The sequence below is a fragment of the Magnusiomyces paraingens genome (assembly GCF_902498895.1).
Source record: "Magnusiomyces paraingens strain CBS 517.90 genome assembly, contig: contig1, whole genome shotgun sequence".
Taxonomy (NCBI): Eukaryota; Fungi; Ascomycota; class Dipodascomycetes; order Dipodascales; family Dipodascaceae; genus Magnusiomyces; species Magnusiomyces paraingens.
In genome coordinates this window covers 752,230-778,642 of record NW_022474067.1, presented here as the reverse complement: position 1 = coordinate 778,642, position 26,413 = coordinate 752,230, and the positions used below count along the sequence as shown (strand labels likewise).

The window sequence follows — 26,413 nt, the reverse complement described above, 5'->3', positions numbered from 1 at the left end:
AAGAAAAATCCACTTTTTTTTTTTGTCAAACCTTTTTTTTTTTTTTTTTGTCAACCTTCTAAACATCAACAACATCAACGTTACCAAATACATACAAAAAAAAGAAAAAAACAAACCCATCCAAAATCATCACCTCTATATATCACATAACAAACTTCATAAGCTAGAATGGCTAGCAACCCTTCTCAGATCGACGGTCTTGCAGAGCGTCTAGGTGATGAGAGTCTAGGTATGCCTTTTTTTTTTTTGAAAATAAGCCAAAAAGACGCGTTAAAAAAACACATATACTAACTTGAACTCACCTTTAGACTTAAAAACAAGACTTCAAATCACTAGTGAGATTCGAGAGTTTATCGAATCTTCGCAGTACCTTGCTGAAACAAACAGTTCATTTACTAAAATTGGATCTTCAATTCTTTCAATCATCGAACACATCCCCCCAAATTTCAATAGCACCTCTCTCGAACATGTACGTATTGTCCCTCCCCCCATTTTTTTTATTACCATCATTTGACTAACAAAAAAATTACAGCGACTGAGAAATGCAGCTTTAGATCTTCTTCATCGCTTATGGGCTAATGAGGGCCTTAGGGAATTTGTTCCGCGTATCATAGAGGATCTCATGAAACTCCTCTATAATGACAATGAAGAAAACGGCGTAATCTGTACTAAAATCCTTACAGGCTTATACCGTAGTTTAAAGGATTTAACACCCGACCAAATCAAACCATTTTTAGACTTTGTTATCGAGCTTTACAAAAATACCCCACAAGTGGTCAAAGAAACTTTCACCCTAAACGCCGTCCCATCTGCAGGAAATACTCCAATCTCTTCTTTCCAATCTCCTCGACCACTTTCACCATCAACAGGGGCAGATCTCGTCAATGAGACTTCAAACAAACAACTCCTTAAATGTCTATACAGCTTTAAAGTTCTCATAGAATGCCCAATCATGGTCGTGGTACTCATCAACAAGTATAATGAGCTTGTTGTGGAATCTCTTACTAAACTCCTTCCTCAAATCATTGAGGTTTTAAAACTTCAGGCTTCCCCCCAAGCTCGCGCACACGCTGCCGCTCAAGCCCGTGGCGAACTCTACACTTCCATTTCTCCTCAAATTAAAAACCGTGCTGCTTATGGCGATTTCATTACAGCCCAAGTCAAAACAATGTCTTTCATTTCTTACATTCTCCGCCATTTCCCCAATTATCTTAAAGATTACCGTCCTCTTTTACCTGACTTTATTGTCAGATTATTACAAGACTGTCCCTGTGAACTTTCTCCAGCACGCAAAGAACTTCTTGTTGCTACTCGTCACATGCTTTCAGTCGAAGGAAGAGATGCCTTTATTCCCAAAATCGATGTTCTTCTCGATGAAGATGTCCTTATTGGCAGAGGGCTTACAGCTCGTGAAACTCTAAGACCTTTGGCTTATAGTAATATTGCTGATTTGGTCCACCATGTTCGTGCAGAGCTTAGTCCTAGCCAGGTTTGGAAAACTGTCCATGTTTATTGCAAAAATATTCAGGATGTCACATTACCTACAAGTGTTCAAATAATGAGTGCAAAACTTCTCACAAACCTCGTTGAGCGCTTTATGAAAATGCCCGATAAGGCAGAAGGACGTCAAATCATGTTTATCATTTTAAATGCTTTTGTTCAAAGGTTCACTACACTCAACAAAAGCTATGATCATATTATGAAGAGCCATCAGCGATTTCTCGACAGGGAAAAGAAAAACCAAGAGGAGCTTCAAGAAAAATACTCTGCTGACATTGAAGTCAAACTCGACAAGCCATGCACAACTTATCTTCAAGAACTTGCAGAATCCAAAAATATCAAGAATGAATCCAGCCAAGAAATCAAAAATGAAATTAACCTTAAAGAAGATAAACCCCAAGAGCCTGTTTTAATTGACCCCATGGATATCGATATTTTTGACGCCCTGAATGAAAAACCAATCCAAATTCATCAAGAGCAAAACATTGACGAGCTTAAAGAAGCTCGTAACCTCTTTAAAAACTTTATGAAGTTTCTCAAGATTGTCATTTATGGCTTAAAATCTTGTAACCCTCCTCCTCCAAACTCTGAGATTCCTATCGACCAATGGACTGAATCTGCTAGAATTTTCAACTTTGAACAAATTACAATTTTCCGCAATCTTTTTAGACAAGGCATTGCTGGCTACCGGTTTTTTGCTTCAACCCATAATGGTGATAATTCTAAAAATTCAGACATGGATATCCAAGCCTCGGAAGACGAAAAGGTACTCATGGAAACTTTTTTAGTTGTTTTCATCCACATTGACTCTGACTCATTTAACGAAATTGTCGACGCTGAGCTTCCCTTTTTGTACGAGTCTCTCTTTGCCAATCCTACCCTCCTCCATATTCCTAGATATTTCCTTGTCAATGATGGTAGTTCGGCCAATTTCACTGGAATCCTTATCAATTTCTTAAAAAAGAAACTACCTGAGCTTGGTAGTGGTGATCCAGTGAAGGCAAATATTCTTCTTAAACTTTTCAAGCTCTGCTTTATGGCTGTCAACTTATACTCACAAACAAACGAAGCTATTTTACTCCCCCATTTAAACAATTTGATTGTCAGTTGTTTAGAACTAACTACAACAGCAAAGGATCCTATTGTTTACTTCCATGTTCTAAGAACTCTTTTCCGCTCCATTGGTGGCCAAAAGTTTGAAAAACTTCATCAAGAAGTTATTCCCTTGCTTCAGCTATTACTGGCCTCTCTCAATAATCTTCTTACTACTGCTCGCAAGCCACAAGAACGTGAAATTTACGTCGAACTGTGTCTTTCGGTCCCCGTCCGATTAACTATTCTTGTTCCACATCTCAGCTATCTCATGAGACCACTTGTCATTGCACTAAATGGGGGATCAGAGCTTGTCGGACAAGGTTTGCGTACGTTTGAATTATGCGTTGACAATCTTACAGCAGAATATTTTGATCCCATCTTGGAGCCCGTTGTTGCAGACATTATGCAAGCTCTCTTTAAGCATCTTAAACCCACACCTCACAACCATCAGCACAGTCACATTTGCTTAAGAATTTTGGGGAAACTTGGTGGCAGAAACCGCAAGTACATTCAATCTCCCACTGACTTGGAGAATCTTTCTCTTCTTCAACAAGAAGTCGGCGTTATGCTTGATATTAATGGGTTGATAGAAAAGAAGCCTCTTAAAATTACACCTGCTATTCAATACGCACTCATTACTCTCGAGGATACAAAAACTCAACTTCATTACCGCGTTCAAGCTTACAAGTATTTGTCTACTGCTCTCAAACTTATGATTGACACAACTGCTCCTTCTCATGAATATATTGAAAAGATTCACAATTGTGTTGAAATCATAAAGTCTAATGATCCTTTCCCTGAATCGGAAACCACTCTAGGCACAAACCATCGTGCTGATACTAAGGCACGACGACTTCAAAACGAATTGTTTGAGCGTTTGTTGCAGTCCATTTTTTATGCTACTTCGGTTCCTGAAATTCATGACGAAGCCCTTCAATTGATTACAGAAATCTGCGAACACTGTGTGTTGCTGGAGCTTGGTGAACTCATGATTGAAAAGAGAAAGGGAAGTATCCAACTTAAGATTGATGATCATGAAGGTGCTCAGTGTCTTGATCCCAAAGCTCTTCTTGGCGCCATTGTTTACGCCCTTTGCCATTACCTACCGGAAATTTCTGCTTCTGGTCAAAAGGCAATCCATTTTGTCTTTGAGGCTGGCATGGCCCTTTTCCGAAGCCCAGAATATGTCCACCGGTTCCCCATGTTTAAGACCTTTTTTGGAAAGCTTTCTCATACCTGCTTTGAGGAACAATACTTTCGCAAGGCTGGTGCTTGTCTTGGGTTAAAAACTTTGATCAAGGATCTTGGTCTCTCCATGTCTTGGATCAAGGATAGACAGCTTGAGTTTGTTCGTACAATGTTTTTCGTACTCAAGGACATTCCAAATGATGTACCTTCTCATGTCCGCACTGAAGCTAAATCTCTGCTTTTGTACGTGCTTGAAGAATGCAACAAGGACATTACAGAAGCACAGCGTTTTGAAAAACCATACACTCAACTCACTGGTCTTCTTGCATACCAGCTTGCAAACTCTAATGAGGTTGTTCGTGAAACTTCCCAAGAAGCGCTTTCAGTGCTTTCCAAAGTCACTGGCAAAACAATTTCTCAAATCATTTCTCCAGTGGAAAATGTTTTGCTTCCACCCATCTTCACCAAGCCTTTGCGTGCTCTTCCCTTCCCTATGCAAATTGGACACATTGATGCCATTACATTTTGCCTTGGTCTGCCGGATACATTTTTAAAATTCAATAGCGAACTCGACCGTTTGATGCAAGAATCTCTTGCTCTTGTCGAGGCTGATGACAATTCGCTGGCGAGTGCTCATAAAGCCAAGGAACATCGTACTGCCGAGTCTATTGTTCAGCTTAGAATCGGAAGCATCAAACTTTTGTCTCTTGCTCTTACTCTTCCACAGTACGAGGTTATCCAACAGAGTCAACGACGCTCTAAAATCATGTCTGTATTTTTCAAAACACTCTACATTCGCTCCAAAAAGGTTGTTGATGCCGCTCATACAGGTTTACGTATTGCCACACACAATAACCGTTTGCCAAAAGATATTCTTTCTAATGGTTTAAGACCTATTCTTGTTAGTCTTTCTGACCCATCCAGGCTTTCTATTGAAGGCCTTGAAGGCCTGGCTCGACTTCTTGAGGCTCTCACAACCTACTTCAAGGTTGAAATTGGCAACAAGCTGCTAGATCACCTAAAGTATTGGGCTGATCCCAATACTTTGCAGCAATTCCCCAGCAAACCATTTGCAGCTGACAAAAACATTAAAATAATTACTGCAATTTTAAATGTTTTCCATCTTTTACCTACTGGTGCCGATATCTTTATGGAACCGCTGGTCCATACACTTTTCGTATTGGAAAATACTTTGCGACGACAACACAGCTCTCCATTCAGAGAGCCCATTGCCAAATTTTTGAACAGATATAGTGCCCAGTCTTTTAAGTACTTTTTGGAAAAGCTTAGTTCTCGCCAACACGGTCGTCTTTTCTCTTGTATGCTCCAAATGGACATGACTGAGGACTTGCGCAAGTACTGCAAAGAACATCTTGAAGAGCTGACTAAAGCTTGGAAGGAAAAGAAAGACCCTGAAGAGTTTGTGGTTGCTACGTGCAATTTCATTTATGCCATTCGGTCTTTGACTGATCGCGATTCTGACTGGATTGTTTCTTGCAAAGATGTGCTTTCTGAACTTTTCAATTTGCATGATGTGGCACAAACTACAAAGTCGCTGTCGCATCTTTCCCCTGTTCCTCTCCAGGTAGACCAAGCTATTGAAGACCTTCAATACGTTGTTTCCATATACCTGCAAAAAACACATGATTTTGACATTCTTGTCAAGTGTATTTCTTCTGTTCACAACATTGATCACAAGGTCACTCCTGATATACAGAACTTTGTCTTTACCAGCATCATTTCTGGGAAAGACATGTCGATTCGACGCAATGGTTTGCTGAAGGCTCTTGAGGCTGGTACCAACAAGACTTCCAATCTTGCTGCGCGCACGTTCTTTTTCAAGAATATTATTAATCCTACGCTGGCGTTTGAGGGAAAAGTCAAGGGTAATCTTAACGACTTGCTTGAAAAGCCATCCAGCAATCCATCTCCATATAACTTGGTTGATCAGATTCACGAAAAAATTTGGAAGTCTTCTGGAACAGACCAAAACGAAGATGGTGCTACCACAACCATTGATTCTTATCGATTTGAGCTTCTCAATGTATCCGCATTGCTCATCAAACTTGGCTCTGGCATCATTTCCGACGCCAAGAAGGACATTATCAAGTTTGGATGGAGTTATATCAAAATGGAAGACATTGTCAGCAAACAGTCAGCTTATGTTTTGATTGCTTACTTTATTGCAGCTTATGAAACACTCTCCAAAATGGTTGTACAAATCTACATTCATCTTCTTCGTTACAACCAAAACGAAGCTAGAGTTTTGGTTCGTCAAGCTTTGGATCTTTTGGCACCTGTGCTGAAAGAACGAACTGGTTCACCAGTCTGGGCTAAGTGGCCACGACGCGTTATTACGGAGGATAGCATTAATGTTAATCATACATCCAATATTTACTATTTTATTGTGCGTCACCCCAAGCTCTTTTTTGAGTATCGCGATCACTTTGTTTCATCCATCATTTTTGCCATGCCTAAACTTAGCATGTCTAACAGCTCCAATACTGATACTGTGAATTTAGCAATTGACTTGGCAGATTTGATTTTGACATGGGAAACTATGGCCAAAGAGCAGGAGCCTGTTTCTCGAAAGAGAAGCTTGGCTCAGTCTGAAAACGACACATCGGAAGCTTCAGATAACCCATTGCATAATTACACCATCCCCTCATATCAGCGCGAAGCTTGCATTACTTTTTTGGTTCGCTTCATTTGTGCAAATAACCAGCGTATTACGGAGATTGATATTGGTAAAAAGGTTGTTGGTATTCTTTATCGTCTTTTGGGCCCCGGTTACTGGCCAGAAATTGTTAAGCTGCAATTATTTGACAAGTATTTAGCTTCTGCAGACTTCTCCAATTCTAAGACAGTCTCTCTTTCACTTAACTCTTTACTTGTCATTGGCATCACTGTTGCCCGCAAGCCGCCTAGTTGGATTATCAATAATATCAGCCAGCTCCATGGACTTTTGCAGAAGCCTTTAAAGTGTGATAATATTGATATTCTCGAAGCATCTTTGAATGTAGTTGTCATCATTCTTGATGCTATTGGTGCCGATCACACTAATGAGGAAGACGATACACCGGCAGTGGTTGAGTTTGTCAATCTCATCAACAATACCATCCAAGAAAACTTTTCTTCTAACAACTCTATTGCTTGTGCAATCATGCTTTCTTGGGCTCTGGTTCGTTTCCGCCCAGCAAAGGTTGACCCTCTTCTTCCTGCCATTATGAAGGTTTTTGTTAAGCTTTCTCGTGAACATACTGATGCAACTGTCGAGGGACAAGCGGCTAATCTAACTATGTCTTACCCGCAAAAGATTATCACCAAACTCATTCTTATGATTCTTGACATTGGCTCTGTACGCATTTCATTTTTGAATGATCAACGCAGATACTATCTAAATGTTTACGTTCACCTCATTGACCGGTCTTCAGATAAAAGTGTTGGTTTGCGCACCATTGAAATTGCACGCAATTGGGTCTTTTCAACAACAGATCTTTTCCCACCGATGAAGGAAAAGACTTTCATTTTATCAAAGATGCTTGCTTTTGAAATTCGCGGTGATCAGGAACTTTCCAAAAAGTTTTTTGAGGTTCTCATTGATATTTACACTGACCCACGTACTTCTCGGTCTGACTTGTCTTTGAAAATGGAAAAATCATTTATGATGGGAACTAAGGCGGCTGATATTCAAATTCGTCAAAAGCTTATGAAGATTCTGAATGATAGCCTGGACAATAATGCCATCAAACGGTTGAACTATGTCATTGGTGGCCAGAACTGGGAGCACCTTCAGGATTACCAGTGGACTAACCAGGCATTGCAGATTCTTTACAAGGGTCTTGGGCCTGCTCCTCTGCGCCTCCGTTCGTCAGACTTTACCACTGGCAGCTTGGACCTTGTGTTAGAAGCTCTTCCGAAAACTTACACAAGACCAGATCCTTCTCTTTATGCCACCACTACTGATTTTGTAAAGCGTCGCATTGAGTTTGTAAATAACATTTCTAAAATCACTGCTGATGAATTTTTCGCTCCTATTGTTGAGCTTCAATACAAGTCACCAGAACTTGTACACCAAATGTGGGTTAACCTTTTCCCTCAAATCCATTCTGGTATTCCTAAGAAGGACCGCATTGAGTTTGTTCGATCTATCACAAACTTGCTATCGAAGGATTACCACATGCGTCAATCGGAAATGACACCTAATGTCATTCTCACTCTGCTTGATGGTGTGAGTCATTGCGAACAGCTCCAAATTTCTCCACTTCTAGTCAAGTACCTTGGAAAAACGTACAATGCCTGGTACCCCTCCATCCAAATATTGGAGAACATTTCAAGTAAGCCGCTGACTGAAAATTTCAAAATTAGTCAGGTCAACTTGGATGCATTAATTGAGATGTATGCCGGCCTACAGGAGGATGACATGTTTTATGGCCAATGGCGACGACGCTCCAAGTATACGGAAACCAACACTGCGTTGTCATATGAGCAGGCTGGTCTCTGGAGCCGTGCCATCCAAATGTACGAGAATGCCCAAATCAAAGCAAGAAGTGGTGCTCTTCCTTATAATGAGTCTGAGTACAGTCTTTGGGAGGACCACTGGATTATTTGTGCTCAAAAACTTCAACAGTGGGATATTTTGGTCGAGCTTGCCAAACATGAAGGATTTACCGATTTGTTATTAGAATGTGGTTGGCGCGCTGCTGATTGGACTGCCGACAAGGAGCCCTTGGAGCAGTCTATCAAGGCTGTTATGGATGTGCCTACGCCTAGACGCCAGGTCTTTGAGACCTTTTTGTACTTGCAAGGGTACGCCAATGACACTGAAAAGCCTCAGGAAGTTTACAAGTATTGTGATGAAGGAATTCAGCTTGCGCTACGCAAATGGAGCTCTTTACCCTCCCGTCTTACTGGCGCCCATATTCCCCTTTTGCATATTTTCCAGCAATATGTTGAGTTTTTAGAAGCCAGTCAGGTGTATTCATCCCTCCATAAAACGGATGCTGTTAATCTTGATTCCAGATCCTCTGAACTTAAGGGTGTCTTGAAAGCCTGGAGAGAGCGACTCCCTAACTTGTGGGATGATATTGATCTCTGGGGTGATTTGGTTACCTGGAGAAAGCATGCTTTTAACGTTATCAACAAGACGTATGATCCTCTTATTCGCAAGCTCCCCCAGCCCAATAGCAACTCAAACTCATATGCTTATAGAGGCTACCACGAAACTGCATGGATTATCAATCGGTTTGCCCATGTTGCTCGAAAGCATGGAATGCTTGATGTGTGCTTGGCCCAGCTCAATATTATTTACAATCTTCCAAATATTGAGATTCAAGAGGCTTTCCTTAAGCTGCGTGAGCAGGCCAAGTGTTACTACAAAAATCCAAACGAATACCAAACCGGTTTGGACGTCATCAACAACACCAACTTGGCATACTTTACCAACGTCCAAAAGGCTGAGTTCCTTACTCTTAAAGGAATGTTTTTTGCTAAGCTCAACCGTGAATCAGAGGCACAGAGTTCATTTTCTTCTGCAGTCCAGGTCGATCTTTATCTTCCAAAAGCTTGGGCTGAGTGGGGATATTTCCATGATCGCATTTACCAAAAGAAGCCTCAAGATATTAAGCGTGCAAGCTCTGCTCTGCATTCGTACTTGCAGGCTGCTGGTTTATATAAGAATGGCAAAACCAGAAAACTTCTCAGTCGTATTCTTTGGCTTATTTCTATTGAGGATGATACGGGTGAAATTGCATCCGCCTTTGAAAACTACAAGGGTGAGGTACCAGTTTGGTACTGGATTACCTTCATTCCTCAGCTGCTCACTGCACTGTCTCATAAGGAAGGCAAATTTGCACACAAGATTCTTATTCGCATTGCTCGAGCATATCCCCAGGCTCTTCACTTCCATCTGCGAACAGCCAAGGAAGACTTCCACTACATTCAACGTCAAGCTCTTCATGCTCAAAATGTTCGCGCTGGAGGACGCAATGGCACTCCTACTAATCCCCAAGTTGCTGCTGCAGCGGCTAACATGCGCCGCCAACCTGGATCTCCCAATGGCGCTGTCAATGGTGTTTACCAACCTTGGGACTACACTGAGGAGATTATGAAGATTTTGAAGACTGCATATCCCCTTCTTTCTTTATCCTTGGAGACTCTTGTTGATCAGATCTTCCAAAGATTTAAGTGCTCTAATGAGGAAGACACTTACCGCTTAGTCATGGCTCTTCTTAACGAATGCGTTCAGTTTATGGGACGTCTTAATTTTCAGATGGAGCGACCGTTCCCTACTGAGGCCAACCTTGCCAAGTTTTCTGAAAACACGGTCCCTGACTATGCCAAGGCCGCTTTTGAAAAGGACTTTTTGAAAGAAAAGCCAGAGTTTGATCTCTACCTTGCTCGTCTTCGAAAATGGAGAGACAGAATTGAAGAGATTTTGGATCGTCGTCCTGGTGCTATGAATCTGGAAGCATTGAGTCCTCATTTGAGTGAATTCCACTACCAAAAGTTTGAGGATGTTGAAGTTCCCGGACAGTACTCAGAGCTTAAGGATGAAAACTTGCACTTTGTCAAGATTGATCGCTTTATGCCTACTGTTGATCTGGTTCGTGGATTTGGCCAGTCATACAAACGTATCAAGATTTTGGGCCATAATGGTAACATTCACATGTTTGCTGTTCAATACCCGAGTGGTAAACAATGCCGACGTGAAGAGCGTGTGGTGCAATTGTTTAAAATACTCAATGGTATTTTGACACGTAAGAAGGAAACTCGCCGCAGAAACATTAACTTTACTCTGCCTACTGCAATCCCCTTCTCTCCCCACTTTAGAATCATTCAAGATGATCCTGAATACATTTCTATGCACTCTATCTATGAGGAACATTGCAGAAGGGTGGGACGCAGTAGAGATGAGCCTCTTGACTATGCCACCAAAAAGCTCCGTGGATCCTATGACCCTAAGCTTCCTAAGCAACAAGATATCTTTAGTATTAGGATGGAGATTTTGGGTGCAATTCAAGCCACCATTGTTCCTTCTACCATTTTGCGCGATTACTTTTCGCGCACTTATGCTACGTTTGAAATGTTTTGGCTTTTCCGTAAGCAGTTCTCTTACCAGTTTGCAGGCGTTACTTTCATGACATTTTTGATGAGTATTGGTAACAGATACCCTCACAAGTATTTCATCAACACTAGCTCAGGTGCTATTTGGACGACAGAAATGCTTCCATTGCTTACCCCTAGAAACCCACCACAGTTCCATAACCCAGAGCACATTCCCTTCAGACTAACACCTAATATCCAAACCCTTATGGGCCCCACTGCTTTGGAAGGTATCTTTTCCGTGTCTGTAATGGTGATTGCCAAGTGTCTTACAGAGACTGCCCACGAGCTTGATCAATACATTAGCGTTTTTGTGCGCGAGGAGCTTATATCATGGCATGTCCAACAACAGCGCCCTAGCCTACCTGATGCTCAGCTCAGAGAGTTTACTGTCAAGAATGTGGGCCATATTGGGAAACGTGCCTCCTCTTTGGCACAGGTTGGCCAGGGCAACATTCCCGCAAATCAGACTGTGATTGATTTGATCTCCCAGGCTGTGAATCCAAGATTTATGGTTGCCACTGATAACCTCTGGATGCCATACTTTTAATATTTGTTGTTTTATTTATTCGTTTATTTGTTGTTTTTGTTGTTTTATTTTTTTTTTTGTAATATAACTTGTTTTCTATAAAAAATAATTGAATATTAAAATGTATTTCTTTTAAAAAGTTTATAGTTTGCTTACTTGCAAGTCTACATAATATCACATCTAATAATAAAGCTTGCATTACATGCGCATGTAATTTTTTAGTACATGCCCTGTAAAAAGTAACCAAAAAACCCGCTAACAGCTGAAGGGTCGGACTTTGCAAATGTAATAAGTGTTGCCAAGCTAATTGAAAACAAGGCCGAATCCAATTTCATTTTGTTAGAACCCAAATCAGTTGGGAGCAAAATGCTTGTAGCTTTTGCAAAGACTATTTTCACGAGTTAAAAAAACAAAGAAAGATTTCAAGTCAAATAATTGACGGGGTACTTACCAAATAGAGCCAGCTCAGTACGTCTTTTAACCTCTTCAAACATAATACTAAATCCGCACAAAAAGCTACCAAGTGCCGGGCCCCAAGTATCGTCTAGTTGTTGAGCCGTTGCATTAGGAAATAGTTTAGGACCAATACGGGTACGAACAAGACACACCGAATACCAATTAAGTGCAATGAATGAGGCAAGAAAAGCAGAAGATCGAATAGTCCGTTTAATGATTCCCAGAATCTTGGGTAGTAATTTCTCCTTTTGACGAAGGGAAAGAAAAATATTCAGGGGAAGATAAACCTAGCATTGTAATCAAAGTTAGTGTGCTTCGGTGACAATCAAAACACCAAAAAAGTATAATATTCCTTACCATTGACGCTGTTTTCATTCCTCGATAAAATCTCCAAAGAGCATGCTTTTCACAGCTCTCAAACGAATTTGCATGCACTAGTCGGCAGGGGATTGGGACTGTCTTTCAAAGTTGTTAGCATTAAACATACATGCCAATAAACTTCCACTCATACCTTGGCTGTATTTCCAGACTCCTTTGGTAGTCCATATTTGACTGAGATTGTTTCAAGCATAGAGGAATGCGCACCATTTTCTCCATAAATGAGTTCCTTTGTTCTAATATATCTGAGAGCATCAACTAAATCATCGTCCATATTTGCCATCTTGGTAATCCATTGTCTATATTTCTGTTGCATTTTCGAAGGCACAAAGAACCAGCTGAACATAATGACAAAACAACTAAGTGTAAACTGAGCAGCATCGTAAAACCTTAAGGTCGACTGTGAAACTTTAGCATGACTCTTTAGTATTTTTCTTATAATGGTATCCAGTGCTCTAGATAGAACAAGAGCAGTGACTTCTGAAGAAATATTTTCAAGTCTGGATTTGGCAATAGATAAAGTTGGACTCCTTTTTATTACTGCTTTGATGTAGAGATGATGGGCATAATAGGAAGACACCAATCCCGAGGTAAAAATCGTCACAAGTCGGGAAGCCTTTCCAAGTTTATGAGCAGGTATCATTACCGCGGTAAAAAGACGAGTAATAACATATTCCGAAAGTGGGTAAAAGACAATAAGCCGAACAAACAACTGAGGCAGTTTATCGGACTCGAGACTCCGCAACAATGAGTATTTGATTCTGTTCAAAATCTCAAGAGTGGATTCTTTTTTATTAATTCCACGAGTGACATCTCCTATAATTCGCGACACAGCAACATAGGCATATGTAAATAAAAAAGCTTTCTGAGCCCTGTCGTGTAAAAAAAAAAAAAAAAAAAAAAGAAAAGGGGGGAGAAAAAAAGTCAGCACAGCTGTAGATAAGAAACAGGGGAACCCAATAATAATAAGCTTACTTTGATACGGTCGGAGTTTTTGAAATATTAGAAAGTAAAGCCAGAAGCGAATTAAGTCGAACTTTCGAATGCAAATGCTGCTGGATAGTGCTCATTGGTGATGAGAAAACTATATTGCAATAATTATTGAGCTTTTGGTTAATTGCGGATCATTCACTGGAGAATCTCCATGTAAGTTAAACTTGTAAGACTACCCCTAGTTTTATTTTTTCTGCTTTATATATAAAATAGAACAAAGTTATTTCCCACCCCCCTTTGGTTATCCTTTAAACAAAAGATCCCGGCTTCTAATGCTTATTATTTCTGATAAGTTGATAAGCCTAACAATATAAAGAAAAAAAAAGGGGGTAATGTAAGCTTGGAGACAAGGATTTGAACTTTTTTTGGTATGGTTTCTGATAGAGAAGTACTAGTTACACGGCCGAATGTCCTAAAATAAACAGTAACTGATGACTAATAAAATAAAATAAAGTTAATAATCATGTAAACCTAACCCTAACTTTTTTTTATTTTTTTTTATTTAATGTAACAAATGATACTTTCTTTTGTTACGTAAATACCAACACCTAAAATTCAGGGCCCTTGTTCTTCAAAGCTGGACCATAAAATGTTTGCTAGATTACAATCAACAAGAAAAAGACTTAATTTCAACTTCCCCACCGAGTTATTCAAATAATTTTGAGAATACATTTATTTTTTTTATTTAATATTATTTTATTACTTGAGTGGAGAGAATTGATAATGTTAAGAAATAATATACATAGACTAAAATATTTTTTTCTCCAGTTGCTTTGCCAAAGAAATGTATTTTTTCAAAAAAGTTTCAACTATATGATTATGTATTTTTTTTTTTTTTCAAAATACTATCAACGTGTCTTTCGCTTAACTATTTTCATTTTTTTTTTTTGAAATTCTTAAATTTCGTTCTTTTAACCACGTTTTCCTTTTATTTTTATATTTTTTGGGCAACAAGATTTAAATAAACTAATTTCAATCTTGGTGAAAGTATCTGCAATGATAGCTGTTTTTATTACTCAAAAAATTTATTTTAAAAGGGACTTTTTTTTTATCAGCTACCTCTTAATATAATATACTCCTTTTTTTTTATTTCTTTCTTTCTTTCTTTCTTTCTTTCTTTCTTTCTTTCTTTCTTTCTTTCTTTCATTCATTCACTCACCTAATCTCAATGACTATTTTACACTCAGGTGTTCCTTGTGCTTATGTTGTCTAATTTTTGGCTTCATTCTGTTCCCCTTTTTTTTCACAGTTGGTAGAAAAGGCTATGAGGTTCCGATTATGTTTTTAATTTCTACATATTTAATGGTAAGCATGGGGTTCATATGAAAATATGACTTTCAAGTATATATTGTCGATGTCGATGTTTGTTTAACTATAAGGGTTGATTTTTTTGGTTTTCACGTTTGAGTACATAGCTACCATACTTAAAAGCCTCTGTAGGATTTGCATACTTTTTTTTTTTTTTTTTTTTAAAAAATAGGGACGACGATGAGATGGGGATGGTGTATGTCCAATAATAACCGCGAGCCCATTAGCCTCAAGGACCCTAAGTAACTGTTATATTTGCCTTGGCAATACTGTAGGTGATGTAACTACTTTTGATATCATTAACAGTTAACCGTAAGGTACATATTTGAATGCATTTAAGGTACTGTGTGGGTCCTTTGCGTCCCTAGCTGCTGATTGACTAGTTTGAAATATTTTAAAAAAATACTGTAAGCTTGAGTAACGAATTTGCAGAATAGCGTAATAACATACTTTTCGAATAAACAAAATAGTAAGTTAACTCAGACTTAAATATGCTACTTTCTTGTTTTTATTCATTGCATAGAATTCACTTTAAAGAAAAAAATAATACACTGATCATCTCTAATTTATAAATCCCCCCTGCCACATTCAAAATGGTTTTATTTTTAATTGAAGTTCCAACTTTAGAAAAAGATCCGCATTAATTTTAATTGATATATTCTATAGAAAAATTTGTTAATAGCTCATTTAACAAAAAAAAAAAAATTGTCATACTGTTTGATTTCAAACTATTTTATAATTTTTCAATCACTAATATTGGTTTCTTGTACAATTCGTGCTAGGTTCCTAGAGTTTAAAAGGAAACAGGCTTAGTCTTGTGAAAAAAATTCACCCAAATTCCTTTTTGTAATTAGTCTTAGGTTTAGTTAAGACAAATTTCTTTTTTGAAAAGTGGATTTTAAGTCCCATTCGTCAAATCGTGCTCCTCAGTTTTTTTTTTTTTTTTTTTTTTTTTAGTTTGATTTAATATTACTATTTACTGATTAATTAACCCAAAAAAAAATTTTCCTCATTTTTCTTTTTTAAAAGAGAGGAAAACTAAAGGGCTAAAGAAATTTCGTCAAAATCAAGCCAACATTAGATAGATACCTTTCTTTAACGAAAACTTTTCCGTAACTTCATCATATATTTTTATTTTTGCCATTAGGGATTTCAGACTTTAGATGATGATGAGATTCACAGTAACCTATTGAATTCTTTAGCCGCCAATTGCAATTTCTCAGTATCCTGCATATAAAAAGTTTTAAATGTGACGAAAATAGAGGTTGAGCACAAAAGCCAACAAATGTCCTAAAGGGAAACGCTTTTTATTTTCTTTCTTTCTTTCTTTCTTTCTTTGTTTTTTTTTTTTTTTCCAAAACTTATCGTTCATAAGATAAATAATTATCAATAATATATTTGAAAAAGTAACCATCATTAATATATTGCGCGGTTAAATTGGAAGCCCATAAGTAACCATTAGTGAAAATAGGGGTGGTAAAAAGATAACGTATAAAAATCTATAAAGAAAACTAACTAATAGAGGTTTTCATTCCGAGTCGTTTCTAGAATGATTGCATATTTGCCTCAATCATTTTTATTTAAGGTCGACCATATCATTTTAATGTTATGCACAATATCCTTAGGATGCCACTAAACAATTTTATCTTTAATGTAAAAATTGGGGGCGCTTAATATTTTCATCCGGATGAAAAATTGCTTGGACGAGGAAGAAGATGATCATTATCCTCAATTATCTATCACCTGTTGTTATTAACCTTATACCAAAAACAAGTTAAGAAGTTGAATCTGTTTTACTACATATTCATATATAGTTCTATTAACTAATAATAATTTTTTTTTTCAAAGAAAAAAATATCTGCAGCATAGGTGTTCCTCTGGCTTTTAATATCATCACCTAAATGTATATTTACAGTAAATTATCAATGTTCATCAAACTAATGTCGATGATCATTGAATAGCTTAATTGATTTTGAATTATTTTTTATTATTTTCAATATAAATTTTTTTTAAGTTAGACCAAATTTCTTTCCGCCTCAATATATTTGCAGGTTTTTTGCACTGTAGTAATTATTGCTAAGTAAGCTCCTCAAAAATCCAGTGCATTTAAATAAACCTTAAATTCATAGAAAAATAAACTCATGAAAAATAAACTCATGTTTCACCTATAGCAAACAATGCATTGTTAAGCCAGCATGAATTTCACAAACATTTTCATCTTTGAACAATGAAAAGAGACGGTAATATTTGTTCCTGTTTTAAAATAGAATATATAGTTTACTGTTGACATTTTATGACACTTTAAGACTTTTTTTTTATGTATTCAAAACTAATCTTAAGCGGTGAATTTTAAAAACTTCGAAGTTTGTTAAAAAAACAACTGGATCTAACTTATGGCTAACATCAAGAACTTAACTTTAACCTTTCAAATCTTTGAATACTTAAAATTTTTCATTTAGTTATATTATAAATCTAAAATAAAAAAAATAGAAAATAAAATTGATTGCTGTTCTGATAAAAACTGTTTACAGACAACTGTTAAAATTATATGTCATCAAAAGAAAAATAAAAATAAAAAAGCATAATAAATTATTTGAATAAAAGAAAAAAAAATTGATCATGCAAAATCCTCAGTTTGAAAATAACCTATAGGTTAATATAAGATAGCTATATTTTATATATTTATAATTTTTTAAAATTTTAAAACATTTGACTAGCTTCTCTCATGATCATCACGACTTTTGAAAAAAAAAAAAAACCTAGAGGAATACCTATTTTTTTTTTAAATGTTTCAGCTGCCCACGATATTTCAATGGTTTTCCGGAAAATTTAGTTAATCATCAGTGTTTTCGACATAATAAACAAAAGATATTAAACTGATTAAAAAAATATATGGTACATCAAAAAGCAATATTAGGGTGAGAGAAAGAATAATAGCATTAATAGATATAAACGCCTTTAGCGTTATATTGTTTGATCACAAAGCATTAATTTGAGTTTTGTCGACCTTTATTTTAAGTTATCATAACAATAAAAATAAAAAAGCCTCCCTCTCTCTGTATTATTATCAAGATTTCATATTCACTACTAGCGCTTTAAAGATATTAAGGACAAGTTTCTTTCAAATCTCCGAATAGTGATATATAAATAAATATTTTAAAACGTTTAGTCTATAATCAATCAGTATTGTCTTTTTTTTGATACTGTAAAGTTCAATAAAGAACATGAATATTAGCCTTAGTACTAAATCAAAATTTAAGATCCTTGAAGAGTTATCCAAGTATATTATCCCTTGGTGGCCCGCATACCAGCTGCGGGGTTAACATAGTGCCGATTTTTCAAGATTAGTCTGTCCATTATTAATAAAAAAAAACTTCATACCGTTTTAGATATAGAATTCCGTTTACCAGATGATTATGATAATTTCTTTTCAACATAAAGGTATATTGAACTCTTCATTATGCCCACGTTTATTTTTCTAAAAATATATTTCAATTTCGGAAATAAACAAATCGGCTGTGTACCCTGTTTAAATGCAACAACAACAATAATAACAGACTTTTGAAAACTCATTCATTTAAAAATCACTAAACGAAGATCTTCAAATTTTTTCTGAAAGCATCAAAATTTACTAGAAGAATGAAATTGATTTTCTTCTACTTCTTTTAAACAGGCCGAAAAGTTAATTGTTAAAAAAAAAACAATTATGTACCTGAGTATTATTAAATCATAAATATTCAATAATTTGAAAGCAACTGATATTCATGAACATTGTTAACATTATCTACTATGAATCGCTAAAAAGATTATAGTGAAATTGTTTTTTTTATAAAAAACAACCAAAGATATAACATACTTTCTAATATTCATTGTAAATCTCTGCGTTTTAACGTCATAATATTTGCATGAATCACTCAGTTGTAGGTATTGGCTGCTTTTTAAAATTACGCACCCATGTCCAAATGGCATTAAACAACTATTTCAAACAATATTTGATAAAAATAAATATGATATCATAGTCTATTGTATTTTTACATAAAAAAAATTTGTCACAATTGAAGTTAAATTGAAAAAAAAAGTCGGAGTTGACAAAAATGCCGAACCCTTTACTATCGACCTATCGACATATCGACATAACCTCTTAAACCTTAATTTTTATGTCTTTTCTCAGTTTAGTTTACTAACAATTGATAAAAAAATCACTATTCTACAATATATAAAAGAAAGGTCTTAAGTTTATAGTGGATACTTGCTGTTGTTAAGAAGCAAACGTAGCTTATTGTTATTCAAAGATTCTTTTGTTAGTCAGTTAGTCAGTTAGTTAGTTGGGTAGTTAGTATTTAGTATTTAGGCTAGTTTGTTACAACATTTTTGAGTATTATGTTAAAATTTTTAAAAGAAAAGAGAATGAATGTTAGTTTGAGCTAAGCATAGTATTGAAATAAGGATAGTAATGACAATATTAGTGGAATGGATTTGGGCTATGCAAACAATCTCATTATGATTATGATAATGATTTGAACGTTATTCTAAGTGAGCTTAACTCAGTGATAATAATACCACTATTAAATTATTACATTTTCAGGTATTTTAAATCCTTTGGAACCAATTGATGTTACTGTTTAGCATGCTTGTTTTTTTGGGAAATATATATATATTTTTTTTACTTAGACTTTCTACCTATTATAAATTGGCTTGACTCATAATGAAACTGACGGGTATACTGAAATCACTGGAAATTATGAATTAATGAAACAACATTAAAGTATAAATGAGCAAACTGACACTTTTTTTTTAATGAGATGACTAGAATGACTCTCAACTCAATTTTAAAGCGTCGCTTAACAACACTGATGATACATTTTTTGGTTGGACAATTCAACTGCTTATATTGGAGATTCTAGACTTTATTTTATTTTAACTTAGACAGCATTCTTAATGAATATTTTTGCTATTAGTTAGCGTATCCACTTTTTTTCAAAAAAAAAAAAAACATAGTCAACATTGGATTTTAAAAGGCACGTGGGATAAGAAGATGAAAAAAAAAAAAAAAAGAGGGAACAAAATATATATAATATAATATTCAACTTTCAATGAAAATAAATTTACAAGCTTAATTGGAGGAGAGACAATAAAAAGTAATACATGTTGGCTATGATTTTGGCCTCATACACACACACACACACACAAAAGTACACGCACATGTACATAAACATGCACTTGCATGCAGCCATCTCAGCTCATATAACCAACATTTATGCTACTGCCCAACTTTATTTTAGTGTGGCAGTACTTCCTACTAGCGTCTCGTAATAGTGCTTCCCTGTTTACCCTGAATTTTTCTTATAAAGGCGTCGGGATTTCTCCCCCTTGGAACTTTTTTTTTTTTTTTTTCTTCTTTTTCTTCTTTTTCTTTTTTTTTCCCCAAGTTTTTTTTTTTTTTGTCTCTAAATATTTGTCTCATAACTTTGTTGGCTATATTTCTATTAGCAAATTTTTTTTTCTCTTATTATAATTGCTCTTTTACTACCTAAATCTTCAAAATGATTGACGGCTTAGGAGGTCGACTATTTCGAACGTTTAAGCGACGCTCGATTTTAGAGTCTAACATTCAAAACGAGTTTCAATTGTACGATCCCACAGATGTTAGCTTAAATATGGACTCATATTCAACTACTCCCGTTAACGGGAAATTCAATATTTTTGGTATTCCTCTTGTTGATGCCACCAGAATTAATAAACTTGACTCTATAGTTGATCAAGTAGAGCCATGGAACATTAGCACATTCACATTTGACTTTGAAAGCCATTTGCCATTGACTATTGTTAGATGCATTGAATACATCAACAATTATGGTTTACATGAAGAAGGATTATACAGAATGAGTGGGAGTACTCCTAATGTTCAGAAGCTTCGCAATGCTTTTGTTACTCAAGGGCCATCTTACTGTATTCCCAAAAATACAGATATACATGATGTTACCACTCTGGTCAAATCTTTTTTTCGTGAGCTTCCTGAAGATCTTCTTCCAGTTACAAACCGACACACTTTTCTGGCCTATTCACCTTCTGAAATCCCTACAGAGTTTACTTTTTCTAAAGGAACTCTTTCCAACTACAGTTTATTCACACCCGAAGAAGAAGACCTTAATCCTATCGTCATTCCAACACAAATTTTACAAGAAATTCTTCAGGACTTACCGCCTCACAACTTTGCTATGGTTCATCTTATAACAAACCATTTACGACTAATAGTGGAAAACTCTAAGTTTAACAAAATGTCACTCTCTAACCTGTCCATGATTTTATGTCGTACCCTGCGTATACATAAGTCTGTGTTTCATGCCTTAATTATAAAGGGCCCTTCCATTTGGGTCGACTTGCATCCTAATAGTTCACCCTTATCCACTCGTCTACTCAAGTATAACACCAGTAGAATCCTTGAATACTCTGATGGCCAAAGCCTTAATGACTTAGACTCTGCACCGCTTTCAAAACAAGATAATAACACATCAGTCTCTCTTGCATCTTTAAATTTGGACTACAATCCAGACTATTACACATCTTCTTCAAAGCAAAGCACTATGTTTGAAAGAAACAAGTCTTTTAATGGAAACGTTTACATTTACAATTCAAAATCATACGCACACTCTCATACCAGCATAAATATCAAACATGAGAGAAAATCTTCCATATTTGAAGACGATAACTTTGATCGTTCTTCTTGCAGTTCGTTTGAGTCTATGAATACATTGTCTCAGCATCAGTCGTCGTATTCAACAAATACTACACCATCTGTTTCTTCTTATTACTTTTCTGATTTTTCAAAGTCTTTTGAGTTTAAAAGATTTCAACGACGACCAGATTCGAGTGACTTTTCAGTTCCTGGCGAATTCAAGCTAAGTCACAAAAACTCAATTAATAGCCAAGGCCGGCAAAAAAATAGAGAATTTTTATCTACTTATTCTGATAAAGATTTGGCGCCATCAGTTATTTCATATCAAGGGTATTGAAATTAATGTAGATTACCCTTTGTTATGAAACTCTATAGAAGACTATCCTAATTTTTTACGAACTGTTTATGAACAAATTTTAATGATTTTTGTAATGATATTATTTATTTTAAAAAAGTTTTAATACAAAAAATATAAAGAAAAAAAATTTTTTTTTCTCTTAGTTTAATATCGTTTGTACAACCATTTGCATAACATTCAATACCCTATTAGGTCATTTTCCCTTCACCACAACAAAAGAAAAATGGGGAATTTTAATCTAAAATTTTGTCAAACCAAACCCTAGTTTTAATGCTTTCACATTCCCAGACAAAAATTTGATCTAAATGAAAAAAGTTTTAAGCTAAGCCCTTGTTTATTTATTTAATTTAATAAATAAAGAATATGTTTCGTGATTGTGTATATTCAATTGATGCGCTGTTAATTTATTTTTTTTTAAAGTGTAATGTTCACATCTATAAGAAATATTTTTTAAACCAAACCCAGATATTAAAAAAAAATGGGTCCCTTGCTTGAAACCAGACCTATCCAAAGAACTGGTTTGATTATCTCATTAACTTGTTCTTTACTAGTATATGGCGTGCCCGTCGTTTTGTGCCATAACAGTAAAGCATTTAGTACAATAATCACGTTCTTGTTAATAGAACTAGTGCCAAATTTATTGATGGAAATACTGGTCCACTCCAATTATAATAATAACATGACCTAATAATAGTGGGTTTCTTAGGAGAGTATCGTGAAAAAAAAGGAAAGGGGAGGGGAGGGAGGGGGGGGGAGTGAAGGAACGAAGGTTAAGTAACAAGATAATTTCACGAAAACCAGTTTCCAAGAACAACATAGAATTTGCCCGGTAGGCAACGAATGATCTCCGCTCTTCATTCCAGTATTGAATTCTTATCAATATAAGATTATGCAGCAAACATGCTGATATAATCGAAAGAAGAAAAAAAAAGAATTTTGAGTCTGTTGTCTGGCCTTGTTTCCAAAATGAAGGTATATTCAATCAAAACTGCAAAAAAAAAATTTTTTTTTTGAGTATATAGGAAACAATCACTATGGTTCCATTCAATTCTTCAGGCTATTGATTACAGCCTTGCAAGCATTGTGATGCGGCTCTTTCTGTTGCCACTTAGGATTCTGTTTTTGTTTGTTTACGACAAAGAATAAGCACATGTCCTTCATGATCATGACACAAATACATTGTTCACACCACTCATTATTAGTAAGATAATCCAATAAAAAAATTATTCGGTAACAGTTCAAAAAGCAAATTAAGAACCAGGTCTTTTGCTCATTTAAGACAATTATATTTAACCTAAGTTATTTGATTTCACTATTAATAGTGAATATATTGTTTCTGACAAAGTATTTTTTTTTTGACTTTTTTAAAAAACCATCGAGAGAAGTTTTTGATTAATTTAAAAACTAAATGATTGTTAATTATTTATTTAAATTTTAAATTAATAAATTGCTAATTTTTAATATTTCATTGAAATCAATTCTATCAAAATTGAGGACAATCTTTATTTTATTTTTATTTTAGATTTAATTTTAGATGTAATTCAATTTATGACTTCACATTTAGTTGTTTTAAGCTTTGATTTTGACCACATTTCAATAAGTTATATACTTTTATCAGTAAGGCTGAAAACCTGTCAAACCATTAACTAGTGATGCTATTTCACCTATTATCGTCATGTTATATTTAGAATGGAAGTAATATAATATAATATAGCTTTCATTAATGAATTTTAGTTAAATACTTTAAAAAAACTTGAAATCTTTAGAGAGTACATAAATTAAAGATCTATTTATTGTTTTCTACTTTTATTTAAATAAAAAACTATCTAATATTTAAAATAATTCTAAACTAAAAGATTATAAGCTATTAGTGTTTAATATGATAGTTTTACTTTGAAATTTAAAGAGATTTTTAAAGAAAAATAATTTTTGAGATATCTAAATTTTCTAAAATTAAAAAAGTTTGGTAAAAGAGCCATAAAGACTAATTTATAACCAAATGTTTTATTAAAAATACCATTATTTCATATTAAATTTTGAAAATAGCCACTGTTAAGTTAGATCAATTAGTTTTTTTTTCCGGTGCTCAACTTTGAATTTAAATGAAGGGTTAGGTTTAAATATCTTTAAATAATTAAAAAAAACAATTGAGTATACTCATACGTATGAATAATTCTGGATTAATATCAAAATTCATATTATTTGATCTTGAAAAATATTAATATCGAAGCATCAAGAGACCTCAATTTTAAATCATGTGCGCAATGGTTAAGGAAAAGAACTAATTTGCGATGTCAAAAAAAATTTTTTTTTTCAGTTTTTCAGTTTATGTATGTCTTACTTTTCCAGTTTTTTCTATTCAAAACTAATTAAAAGTTTTTTTTTTGAGTTCAATGGTCCTACTATCAAATTATCTGCAAAAATTCTTATTTGGTTCGAAGGAATTATAACTTCATTTTTGAAAAGTAAATTACCATTGTAAGTGTTACAAAAATTGAGGTTTGCTTGTAGCGCCTTAATTTAACTCAAAATTGAGGGCTTAATCTACAGTATTTTCTTTTTTAGACCTAAATACCACTCGAAATGCTTTAGAATTGTTTTTATAACCGCAAATCCCCTTTTTTATACCAAGGCGTGAAGAAGGAAGCACTAACCATAGATGTCCAAGGTTTAAAAAAATTAGTGTAATCACTAAGATTTTGCATAACCGGGTATGTTTCTATGCGTTTCTAAAGCTGTATTGAAAAGATTTCGTTTAAATTTAACGCAGTTAGTCGATGGCATACCTTTGTTCTGAACTTTTTTGTAGTATTCGGTTTTAGAACTCTTTTCCTTCCTTAAAAAAAAGAAATAACTCCGACCATAAGGTACATAAATGTTATAGGGGATGAAAGAAAAAAAAAGTTGCACTGCTGAATTGATTTTAAGAAATGTTTAAAAACCCTGTGAGGTTTATTTTTCGACCGTTTGAACAACTTCCATCTGAGGAAAAAACGGTTAATCCGCAGGTTCTATTATGGCCATGGTGAAATTATCAAAATATTATTTTTTAGAAAAAAAAACAATTTAAGGTTAAAAAAAGAAAAAAAAAATTTTGTGAACAAAGGTTACTTTTTGTTACTTTTAAGAGAAGAATAGTTAAATTCAATAAAGTCTTGCGCTTGTAGTTGAAATGCATATTGACACTTGCAGAAATTTGTTCAAAATTCCCCTTCGACGTTTTCTTTTGAATATGCGTTAGCATTTAAATCTAAAATTTTAGTCTCTTAGATCTATTTAAGCATAGGCATACTAAAATATGACTAAAAGTTTTCAGATAATTACTTATAAGAGCAATGTTGCTTAAAAATGATTTGAAGTAAATAAAGATTCTGCAGAAACCTAATTTCCGGTGTTATTTGGGGGGGATCACATCAAAATTTAGAAGCAAAGAAGAAGAACATGAAATTCTAATTGCTAGTAATACGATTTTTTGATGCAGAGGAAAACAGGATTCTACAGCTAATACGTAGCAAAAAAAAATTATTTTAAAAAAAATCTTTAAATAATCTCGAGAAGAGATGAAGACACGTCAAAAACGAAAATTTTTTATGGATGCAAGTTTAATTTAGTTAGCAGAAATATTATTAGTATGATCCCTAATCGGTTATAGAAAAATAAAATTTTAACAAGAGATCAAATTAACCAAATTTTATTTTGAAGAAGAGCAAGAGTAACAGTGATACTATATGATTGGATTGGATATTATCGGATCTTGTGCAGGGTTTACTCTTGTAGCTTTAACTTCCTCCAAGCCTTTTGAGTGGCTGATGAAGTGGTTAAACCGCATTGAAGGGAAAAGTTGTGCATTAGCGAATTTGAATACGCCAACAGTTATTTCTTTTTAGCCATTATACGTGAAAGTAAAAAAAAAAGGGGTCCTTGACTACTATCTTATCTTTAAAAACCATACAATCAATGCCTTTGAGACTATTATATTACACAATGTTGAGGTTAATTAATATCATATAAGATACTGCAGGAAAATAACTTGCCTTAATTGGTAGCTAGTGTGATAATTGCATTTTACAAAATTTTGTATTCGCCCCAATAAGTTACTTGGATGGTTGTAGAAAGAAAAAAAAATTTCTAACTGAAAAAGTAATTTTTCAAATTTGTAAAGAAAGAAAGAAAAAAAAAGCTTTAATGCTGACGATCGTTGCGGTGTTTTGTCAAAAATAATTATTATCAAAGCCTTAAGAAAAAAATAAATATTTTTTCATTTTTATTTTTTCATTTCACATAAAAGAGACAAAAACCGGAAACAACTGAATATAATCGCTAAAGTTTATAATCTCTTATAATTATCTCGACATTTGTGAAGTCTTAAGAAAAATATTATACACAGGTATTTATTATTTTAAATTATCTATTGGTAATTAGCAATGAAGTTAGAAAACTCCGTTTAAAAAGTGGACATATGAGCTTTTCTAGGTTTCTTTTTTCTAATGTGAATATCGCGATATACCGGAATACAAAAAAAGAAGTACTCGCTATTTATTTGAATAAAATTGATACCAATCTTCAGCTTGGAAATTCTATTATATTAGCGATGTTTTTAATATTCCATTATAATTATATTTTTTTAAATATTATTGGAAACTTGACTTTTTTTTTCCTTTCCAAAAAGTTGGAAATACCACATTATTATAATAATCATAATTATGTCAAAGAGTGAAAGTGAAGAATATATCTAAACGAAAACACTTTTTTATCTGCATCTCATCTCAGCTTAAATGACAAGTCTTTGATATATGTTGCTACATGTCCAACTTTTTTGCCTTCCAGA

General features: G+C 34.6%; 3 protein-coding genes across 3 annotated transcripts; 2 read left to right on the top strand and 1 right to left on the bottom strand.

The window, feature by feature from the left end:
- Positions 1–168: 168 nt before the first annotated feature.
- SAPINGB_P000257 (uncharacterized protein) lies at positions 169–11,437 on the top strand (the record flags this gene model as incomplete). The annotated part of the gene is made up of 3 exons (XM_031994981.1): positions 169–229; positions 309–469; positions 533–11,437. The coding sequence occupies 3 exons, from the start codon at positions 169–171 to the stop codon at positions 11,435–11,437; spliced, it is 11,127 nt and encodes a 3,708-aa protein (XP_031850872.1).
- A 197-nt stretch (positions 11,438–11,634) lies between these two features.
- Positions 11,635–13,320, bottom strand: SAPINGB_P000256 (uncharacterized protein; the record flags this gene model as incomplete). The annotated part of the gene is made up of 5 exons (XM_031994980.1): positions 11,635–11,804; positions 11,868–12,159; positions 12,230–12,331; positions 12,384–13,122; positions 13,226–13,320. 5 exons carry the CDS (start codon positions 13,318–13,320, stop codon positions 11,635–11,637), a joined length of 1,398 nt encoding a protein of 465 aa, XP_031850871.1.
- Positions 13,321–20,094: 6,774 nt separating this feature from the next.
- Positions 20,095–21,564, top strand: SAPINGB_P000255 (uncharacterized protein; the record flags this gene model as incomplete). Its single annotated transcript, XM_031994979.1, has 1 exon — positions 20,095–21,564. The coding sequence occupies one exon, from the start codon at positions 20,095–20,097 to the stop codon at positions 21,562–21,564; it is 1,470 nt and encodes a 489-aa protein (XP_031850870.1).
- Between the last annotated feature and the right edge of the window lie 4,849 nt (positions 21,565–26,413).